This window comes from Salvelinus sp. IW2-2015, linkage group LG20 (genome assembly GCF_002910315.2).
Source record: "Salvelinus sp. IW2-2015 linkage group LG20, ASM291031v2, whole genome shotgun sequence".
In the NCBI taxonomy this organism is placed as follows: domain Eukaryota; kingdom Metazoa; phylum Chordata; class Actinopteri; order Salmoniformes; family Salmonidae; genus Salvelinus; species Salvelinus sp. IW2-2015.
In genome coordinates, this window is record NC_036860.1 from 3822166 (window position 1) to 3832516 (window position 10351).

The 10351-nt window shown below is 46.8% G+C and overlaps 1 protein-coding gene across 1 annotated transcript in view; it reads right to left on the minus strand.

Moving 5' to 3' along the window:
• LOC111981779 (uncharacterized) overlaps window positions 1-9689 on the minus strand; it is a 16331-nt gene extending 6642 nt beyond the window's left edge. Inside the window, exons 1-9 of the mRNA XM_070449192.1 lie at window positions 9462-9689; window positions 8673-8870; window positions 8337-8520; window positions 7928-8003; window positions 7559-7707; window positions 5841-7460; window positions 4015-4479; window positions 3461-3838; window positions 1-118 (exon numbers count right to left, since the gene is read on the minus strand). Of these exons, the coding sequence (XP_070305293.1) occupies window positions 1-118; window positions 3461-3838; window positions 4015-4479; window positions 5841-7460; window positions 7559-7707; window positions 7928-8003; window positions 8337-8520; window positions 8673-8798 (3116 nt within the window). The 5' untranslated portion in view covers window positions 8799-8870; window positions 9462-9689. The remainder of the gene's footprint in view (window positions 119-3460; window positions 3839-4014; window positions 4480-5840; window positions 7461-7558; window positions 7708-7927; window positions 8004-8336; window positions 8521-8672; window positions 8871-9461) is intronic.
• Window positions 9690-10351: the final 662 nt, after the last annotated feature.

A 10351-nucleotide genomic window follows, 5' to 3' on the forward strand; every position in this document is an offset into this window, starting at 1 on the left:
TTGATGTCAGCTTCATCCCTCGGGGAGGGGCTCTCTGGGTCCAGGGAAAACAGACCCTTCCTCCCTGGGCTGGAGGTCAAGCTGTCCAGTGCTGGCATCTGCTCTTCCTCCTCCCCGCCTGAAACACAATACACAACCAAATGAATGAGTCATTCATTAAAGAGTCATTAACCTGGGAGGATGTGAATTAAACATGGAGCCTAATGTCACCAGGAAAATTACATAAGTATTCATTTTGGTAACTGGTAATGCATGAAAATACACAACATGACGAAAGGTATGTGGACACCTGCTCGTCGAACATCTCATTACAAAATCATGGGCATTAATATGGAGATGGTACTCCCTTTGCTGCTATAACAGTCTCCTCTCTTCTGGGAAGGCTTTCCACTAGATGTTGGAACATTGCTGCGGGGACTTGCTTTACATTCAGCCACAAGAGCATTAGTGAGGTCGGGCACTGATGTTGGGCAATTAGGCCTGGCTCGCAGTCGGTGTTCCAATTCATTCCAAAGGTGCTCGTGTAACAGTGTAGCTTCCGTCCCTCTCCTCGCCCCTACCTGGGCTCGAACCAGGGACCCTCTGCACACATCAACAACTGGCACCCACGAAGCATCGTTACCCATCGCTCCACAAAAGCCGCAAAGGGGAACAACTACTTCAAGGTCTCTGAGTGAGTGACGTCACCGATTGAAACGCTATTAGCGCGCACCCCGCTAATAAGATAGCCATTTCACATCGGTTACACTCGATGGAGTTGAGGTCAGAGCTCTGTGCAGGCCAGTCAAGTTCTTCCACACTGATTTCGACAAACCATTTCTGTATGGACCTCGCTTTGTGCATGGGAGTAAATAAAGGTGAAATTGTCAAGCTGAAACAGGAAAGGGCCTTACCCAAACTGTTGCCACAAAGTTGGAAGCACAGAATCGTCTAGAATGTATGCTGTAGCATTAAGATTTCCCTTCACTGGAACTAAGGGGCCTAGCCCGAACCATGAAAAACAGCCCTCCACCAAACTGTACAGTTGGCACTATGCACTGGGGCAGGTAGCGTTCCCCTGGCATCCGCCAAACCCAGATTGGTTCGTCGGACTGCCAGATGGTGAAGCGTGATTCATCACTCCAGAGAACGAGTTTCCACTGCTCCTGAGTCCAATGGCGGTGAGCTTTACACAACTCAGGCCAATGATTGGCATTATACATTGTGATCTTAGGCTTGTGTGCGGCTGCTCGGCCATGGAAACCTATTTCATGAAGCTCCCGACGAACAGTTATTGTGCTGACATTGCTTCCATAGGCAGTTTGGAACTTGGTAGTGAGTGTTGCAACCGAGGACAGACATTTTTTATGCGCTACGCGCTTCAGCATTTGGCGACCCCGTTCTGTGAGCTTGTGTGGCCTACCACTTCACGGCTGAGCTGTTGTTACTCCTAGACGTTTCCACTTCACAATAACAGCACTTACAGTTGACCGGGGCAGCTCTAGCAGGGCAGAAATTTGACGAACTGACTTGTTGGAAAGGTGGCATCCTATGACGGTGCCACATTGAAAGTCGCTGCGCTCTTCAGTAAGGCCATTCTAATGCCAATGTTTGTAGGGGGATTGCATGGCTGTGTGCTCGGTTTTATACACCTGTCAGCAATGGGTGTGGCTGTAATAACCGAATCCACTAACTTGAACAGGTGTCCACATACTTTGTATATAGTGTATGCATAGGCAAATTAAATAGTTTTAAAATAATACAATGTATTATGTTTCTGTATGAATAACAAAAAATACAAATAACCTTTACAATGGAGTAGCTAATAATAATAATACGATATTCATTAAAATAACTGCAATTTGCAGCGCTCTATTGACGCTTCAGACGTAGTCTGTCTAATAAATCACTTCTTCAAGCGTGTAGACCTGTGATAATGGCAAAACACTGTTCGTTTTCCTGCTGTTGTACATATCGTAACAGACACATGCCTTTCATTGCGATGGTGTATTTCTGGGACAAAACTACCATTTTCTGCGACAAAACGGTAAATCATAAGCGACGTGAGTAGACAATGCTTTTTGTCTGGTGGGCGGCTCCGCGCTTGTCAGTTGATCTCGTCTCAGGGTGCTCGCAGAGCAAATGACACCTTTGATTTTTCTCGCTTTATTTGCAGCATCAAAAATGTGATCACTGCAGMAAAATKATACCCTGRTTTGATAAAACTATTAAAAGTAACAAAGTTACAAAATCCGGACTTYAGTTTTCATTATATAGCAGTAGTAGGCCTACAGTAACATMAAGTAACCTGACACTTAATAAAGTGACACTTAAATGTATTTTTAAGATCTAAATAAGTTTTGATACGATTACAGATTTGTAGTCCGTTATTCCTGTATCATAAGCATGAGGCAATGCATTCATAAAGAATGACACCAGAGAGACCACGTTCAAGAAATCAAAGGAAAGTAAAATGGCGAGGATTTGGGAACTGTAGGTAATTTTAGAAATCCTGCAGTATTGGAAATAGTGAACGTCATCCGAGACGCACAAAATATATCACACAGAAAATGACAGTCCGCATCAAATGTTGCAAAACACATTCCTGCGCGCGTAGCTACAGTGATACAAGAAACTCGAACAATGACAAGAATGACACATTTGTAGCCAATGCCTTGACTTTGTCTATCTCACCTTTAGTGCGCGACAGTGATTTTAAATGGTCTCATCTGATTAGATTTTTTTGACGGCTAATGTGTCTAGAGACAATTTTGACTTACAGCAAACAATACGGGCTACGACGCGACGTGCAACAATGAAGCCGATTAATGTTTAAAGGGCACGGACGTTACGGTGAGTTGTACTCACCGGTCAGTAGCTGTGGTGCATCGGACTCCCAGCAGCTAAAGCCAGACAGTTTTTCCGCTATTGTTTGTGTCTGCAGGGAGGTGGAAGCAGCCATTTTGCCCCCGTACACATGCACCGCTAAACTAAGGCGTGACCAATCGAGCAGAGGCTGGGACAAACGCACTGAGCACCACATCAACCATGGGCATCTGAGTCTCTTCCTCTAATATGCTTGATTTACAGTAACACTTTGTCCCAAATACTGCAGTTCATCATAGACTTAAAATCTGCTACATCACACAAGTCTCACAACTAGGGACTGATGTTACAACACCAACAGGCAAAGTGCCACATCAGGAGAGTAGTTCCATAATGAAAAATAGTTGCAAAACTATTGCACAGAATCGTTTTCATCATTCAATATCCCTTGTGCATTGCATTGCCACTATAGTTACCATTGAGTTACCACATTCAGCACTGAGACATTTCTTTGGAAGTCTTATTCACGCTGATCAACCATCATGTAATCTACCAACAACCTATAACACAGTCAGACCACAGTGTGTTGTATTCATAAACCACAATGCCAGCTCAAAAAGGCATCCTACAGTATACACACCAGGTACACACACACCTTCAGGCTCACCAACGCTGTGGTCTTTCTCCCAAGGCTGAGAAGGCGACGATGGCAGTAGGTTGGAGACTGTAGCACCTGTTGCCTCTTCACTCCCCTCCCCTCCCCCTGGTTCTTCCTCCTCCGTCTCCAGGTCTTCCTCCTCCTCCTCGTCTGAGGCTGGGCTGCGTGGGGGGGCTGTGGGGAGGACCAGGTCTGGGCGGCTGGAGAAGAGCTCCCGGAGGATATGGATGGGCGAGACAGTCACCTCCCAGTTAGTTATCCCAAAGTCCCGCAGGTGCGCCCTGGCATGGCTGGACAGACCAGCCCGGGTGTCAAAGCCAGCATTGCAGAACTCACAGCGCATCACACTGAACGTATCCGGGTCAAAGTTGGCAACTGAAGAGAGAGAGAAGGGCACATAAGGTTAGCAGTTTACAGACCGACTTGGAAGTTGTACACATCCTCTACCCTGACTGATACTTGTTACTTTGTTACATTATAGTTTATTACAAATATACTGCATCATACACCAGACAAGGTCGTAACAATGTAATAACAAAGATTCCAGATACCCTTTTTCTTCTTCTTCTGGTAGGAGAACTTCTTCTCAATGGCATTGACCTCCTCAGGGGATATGAAGTGGCGCACATTGTAGCTGACGCCCACTCGGTTGAGGTGGCCCCTCACGTGATTGGCCAGCCCGATGCCGTTGTGGAAGCGATCAGGGCAGTAGGGGCATTTCCTCTCCACGCTCTTCAGGGTCCCCGTCTTCTCATCAATCTCCTCATAATCCTCATCTGATATGCCCTCCGCTAGGAAACGCCGGATATTCTCCTCTTCCTCTTCTTCTTCTTCGTCATGATCATCGTTGTCATCATCATCGTTGTCATCATCATCGTCATTTTCAGCAGCAAAAACCTTGTTACTCTTCTTTTCAAAAGCAACCTTTGTCTCCCCGTCCTCTTCCTCTTCCTTCACGKGCTTCCCTTCTGTAGARCATGAGGCTGTGAGGCTCTGTTGTTTTAGAGAGGAGTCATCTAGCACAGGAAGGAAAGGGATATAGTATGAGGCTGAGCTGAGACAGCCATTTAGTACACAGTATTATAATAGACAAGTGTTCAATCCCAGTCCTGGAGAGCCAATGTGCCGCTGGATTTTTGCTGTGTCAGTAACTGCCTCAATCAATCTTCAACAGCAGATGAGATAACTTTATATCACATCAATTTACTACGTGCTGTAGTGGCACATCAAGAATAGGCATCATATACAGAGACCCTTCAGGACAGCGATGGAACAAACACTACAGAGGCCATTTAAACAGACGCAACATGAAGAACACAGTGATAAGATGCAATGGGGTGAAATTAGAAACAGACATCTACTCACCTAGCAACTGAGCCTTTATATTGATTAGGGGAGAGCACAAGGAAGATAAGGCTGACTATATTGTTTTTGGTGAGGGGATCCATGCATCACTGCATGCCAGGTGGCTACTTCACAACTCAGCCTGTCACTCACCCATCGCCTTGCCTCCCTCCCAACGGCCAAGGTAAGAGAGGAGAGTTTGGGGGTCAAAGCGGTTGTGCTCATTTAGGACAAGGGACAGCGTGTGTCTTAGCTGGGCCTGCTGGCCCTCAGTCAGCCCCAGGCACTCTGCTGCCCCCCACAGGCTGGCTAAGAAAATGCGTTTCAGCTGCATGGCCGGGGCAGGCACCTCCACAGAGCATGGAGGGGAAGCAACGGGCAACCCAGGTTCAGTTATGGGCCAGGCAGGGACTGCTGGGCATTTTCAGTTACGGCCAACCCAGTGACTGATCTGCAGGCTTGTGATGTTATTTGATAACACTGTCCAAAGGTACACATGCATGAAGCACAAGTTATGCATTCTAGGTGAATATAAATTCAATATCGAAGGACAAATATCACAGGTTACCCAACTGTGCATGTCCAAGGTGAAAATAAAAAGAGAAAATATTGAATTGGAATTCAGAATAGCCTCAGGAGTACAAAATATTCTGGACAGTAGAATATCTTTGCATATGCATATAGTGTGGCCATTCTCTAGTGCAGTGGTTCCCAATTCCAGTCCACAAGTACCCCAAACAGTATTGAAGCCCCAGACAAGCACACTTGATTCAACATGTCAACTAATCATCAGGCCCTTATAAAGTGTTTTTTGTTCGGGGCTACAACAAAAAAGTGTACTGTTGGGGGTACACAAGGACTGGAGTTGGGAACCACTGCTCTAGTGTATCAGACCATTAACGGTGAAAGGTTTGTCTAGAATTAGCATGAGAGCAGTGCAATAGGTGAGACTCTAAAGAAACTCTAAGGTATTGGCTTCTTTCATCTGTATTCGAGAAGGCTTGAGGGGATAGGTTCTGCAGCTTAGTCTCACCTCGGAGGGATCGAGCCCTGGTGAGCGGTTTGGATCCAACAAGTGATTCAGTCTCTTTTTGGTTCATATCGGTTGCCAGGTCAGGGCTCTGGCCCTGGCTTTGTGCATCATCGGTCTCAGGTGGCCCGCTGTCCAGTCTGGAATTTGGCCAGAGGAGTTCTGTCCCAGCCTTCCCTCTCCTATTTGCCCTCTTGTTCCCGATGGTCTTAAAGGCTATCTCTCTACGCTGGGGAGCTGGAGCAGTGTTTGATGGTTGGGGCTGTGTGTCACTGTCCTCCATAGCAGAGATCCAACTAGAGGAAGAAGACTTACTGGCCTTTGACTGGCTTTGGTCCTCTGGTGGAGAGACAGGTTTAGAAAGCGTATCAGAACATGGTGGAGAGGAAGCATCAATTCTGGACCCTGGACGGTTCATCTCTTCAGGCCCTTCCCCACAGATGGAGGTCTGCGCGGGGTGAGCCACGTGTTGGTGCTCCTTCAGAGCAGTTTGACTGGAGGCCTGGAAGGCACACTGATCACAAGTGAGAGAGATGGAGGTCAGGCCAGAGGCAGATCCAGATCCAGGTGACACAGACGGCTCCATAGGAGTGAGCTTTGGCTGAAAGCGCGGAGAGGCTCGCTGCAGACCAGTAGGTTTTCTGTTGTGGGTCTTGGCATGATTAGCCAATGCCTGTGAGGTGCGTGTACTGAAGTCACACTTGAGGCAGAGAAAACGACGATTGGCTGGGCCTTTGACCTTTGCTTTGACTGGGGTTTTGGCTCGAGCTTTGACTGGGGCCCGGACTGGAACTGGATCTGGCTCTGTGAATGGAGCTAGAGTCGTGACTAGAGCTACAAATGGTTCTAGGACTGGGCTTGCAGGTTTGGTCACCTTGCTCGGTTCACCTTGCGTAGTCTCTCCTTTCCCACTGTCACTCAGCTTCCCAATCTCCTCCAGGATCTTCTGACGAGACTCCTGGTGTCGTCTGTTGTGGTCCGCCAGAGCCAGCCTGTTTGACAGGTTCCATCCACACTCCACGCACCGAAATCGCGCGCCCTTCACTCCGCGCTCCCTCCTGCCAGCCCCCGGCCTGCTCTGACTGTGCTCTTGCATGTGATCCTGCAGGTAGACCTGCTTCTTGAAGTAAATGCTACATTCCACACAGGTGAAAATCTCTTTACCAAGCTCTCCGTCTCCTCCTCCTCCTTCTTCACCACCTTTTTCCTCTTCTACCTTCTCCAGATCCTCTGTTGCCTTTTCCAAGTCCTCCTTAAAGTCATAGGCCCCTCCACTCACATTCACTGGCCCCAAGCTCTTTGCTCTTGAGGAAGCACTCCTTGCCTTCTTTCCAGCTCCTGTTGATGTGCGTTCCCAGGAGCCCTGGCCAGAGAAGGGCCTGAGCAGGGCCCTCTTCTTCTTCCGACGCTGGATGAAGGTGCAGTGTGCCCAGGGTGCTGGTGGGGGGCTCTCTGTGTCTGAGTCCCCAGGAAAGGTGTACACATCCCGCTCAGGCTCCTTGTCCTTCCCTGTCAGGTCCTCTTCCTCTCCCTCCTCCTCAATTTTGCACCCCTCCTTTGATGTCACTTTGGACTGAAACAGTTCAGCTTTCTCCGATATATTCCAGACTCTGTCATCTACCACTGTGGATGGTCAAGAGAAAAAAGGATATTAGGAAAGGAGTTATTTAAAAAATAAACTGTTTTATTTAGTGTTTTCCCTTGCTCCCCATCATGCTTACATTCTTTTGAACTGGGTTGGGCCTTCTTTGGCTCCTCTCTGTGTGTGTTAGGCTTGTCTTGGTCCCGCTCCTCCACAGGGCTGAGTAGGTTTGTCTCAGTGGGTAAGTGCTGCAGTTGTTCAGGTCCTTGGTCATCCTCACTGTCAGGTCTGGACAAAATTATACAGAAAGAGACAGTTGTATGAGTGGGTCAGAAAGAGCAATGAGTCCCTATCTGTCTATCTGACCATGTGTCCGCCTAACCTGTTAGTGTGGCCGATTGTCACTTTATTTGACCACTCTGCTTTACTCTCTGTCTGCCTTGCGGTGTCGTATCCTATCACACATAACTATCTTCCTGCTGGCTGCCCTTCTATTCCTCCATCTCACCTGAGTCCAGAGGAGAGGGATCCTGGGCTGTGAGCGGCCAGACCGTGAGGGTTAGAAAAGTGCTGTAGCTCTTCCTCTGACAGACAGCGCAACCCACAAAACAGACAACAACAGGAACATCACTTCACATGTTGGCCACCCACAGGTAAATTCACAGGCAAAGATTTACAGTAGTCATTCCTAGTAAGAGAGACAGTTCTGACTACAAGTAGACGGAGGAACATTCAAACATTCTGGAAGTGACAACAAATATAGCTGAGGGTGATAGCAACAAGTTTAACTGATAGCATCACATTTAGGAAAGCCCATAACTGCACTACTGACATAGACGGGACACACTTAAAAATTCAATAGTATGATTCATATTGTGTTCATACAAGGCTCAGTAATAAACAAGTGTGATAGCTACCGTCTAGTGTCTCTTTCTCAGAGTCAGAGTCCCAGGTCAGGGAGGAGGGAAAGGCTGAGGGCCTGATGCTCCTCTGTGCACTCCTCCCTGATTCCACCTGGGATAGGGGGCCTCCGGTCCTCTCAAAGTCCCCATTRCCACCRCTGGACCATGGGCTCCCACTGAAGRTGAGCTCGTCTGGAACCTGTTGATGACATTGACACAATCTCACAGCAAGAGACAGCATACTGAATGCAACTGACATTGATTCTGAAGTCTGTGATTTTCACTTATGTAAAAGCCTATGTTTCAGCAAATTCAGCATGTGGTGGTCGACCATGATAGGATCCTCTTTACCTGTAAGGTGTGATTTAGGAAGTTGTGGGTTACGGTGTCCTGTGCTGAGAATGAGGGTGGTGGCCCATAGCTGCTCACTGAGGTGAAGGAATCCCTGGGGGAAAGAGAATCCCCCTCTAGCTCCATGGTCCCCAGAGCACAGTATGGCGTCCCACTGCTGACCACTACAGTCTACATTGTGTGTGGTCTTCTCTTCCACTGTTTTCATATACACAAACAACACACACACACACACATACATACACACGGGGTACACTTCCGTAATACTGTCATAACAGAGAGATAAGCAGCACTCCAGAAAAGGTGTTCTGATGCACACAAAACAACCAATTTAAAGTMATTGGAAAATCATRKCACTMATTTGGGGGTCTGGGTTGGCCACTTGATWTTCTGYTTCAAATGCTGCATTGTCAGTGAGCCACAATATCACACCAAGACCTTGATGAATTTGACAAATCGTAAATGCAAGAGATGGTAACAAGCATAGCGCAGTGGCGTCACAGGTTCAGCCCACTGCAATTTTGGGAATGTCTGACCCATTTTCACAATGTCTGGTGATATTGTGAGAATATAACATATTTCCCAAATGGCCACATACAAAAGTATACTTTTATTCAGGCCCTGTCTCGCTTGTTAGCTAAAAATAAACGCAAATGCAAGTAGCTAACACATTAAGATGGAAAAAAATGATATCTACCTGCAAGGGCATTGTGGATGGACGTAGCAAGCATYATATAAATATGTGCAAAAATGTTTATAATGTTATAACGCCCGTTATTAAGTACTCACGGAAAACGGCCTGGCTTGTGGTCTGAGAAAAGGAGTTGTTTACGCACCGTTCTCCATGCTTTATATGGAACAAAGCTACGAATATCCTCAGTCCATGAATGCATGTAGAGTGTGTTGCTATAATTTTGTTACATCGGTGCTACATTTTTTCCATGAACCCGCTTGCAGAGACCACACACTCGACTCCATGTTATTTGCCTGCAGGCACGCCACGGCTACGTGAGTGACGTCGATTTAGAACTGAGGTCAGGCTATCCCTCTCAAATCCATGTTCCAATTTACATGCGCCACTACACTGACAATACGGTTTAATGCAGGTAGCTTGACCACGGATAGCTTGATCGCAGTGATAGAGARCAGAAAATAGTTTGGAGCAAACGTTCAAGTTCAACCTCTGCGGTCAAGTTCAATTTGATTGCATTGCACTGGAAAAATGCAATGGTAAAATGTGTGTGTGTGTGATTTTACTCACTACTATTTTTTAGCATTTATGATTCAACATGATAAACAGAACAATATCACAAATAGTGTACTAAAATGTGTAAAGCCTTGTTCGAGTCTTTTTATTTTTATTTTTTACAGTAGGTGACACTAGTGAGCTGCCTGTGACCAACAATCAGATTATGTACTAAACCTATGATTATGTAGACTTATGAAGACCTAGCTTTCAGGCCATTTACTGAACTATAGAATTTCTCACATCACAAACTGCATCAAATTGTGTAGTATGCCCATAGGGGCGAGGTTAGAGCGTTAGTCCAGTAAGAGGTTGCTGGTTCAAATACCAGCACCGAAAGGTGAAATAATCTGTTGCTGTGCCCTTGAGCAAGGCACTTAATCCTAATTGCTCCAGGTGCGCTGTACAATGGTGCCCCTGGGCGTGACCCCAC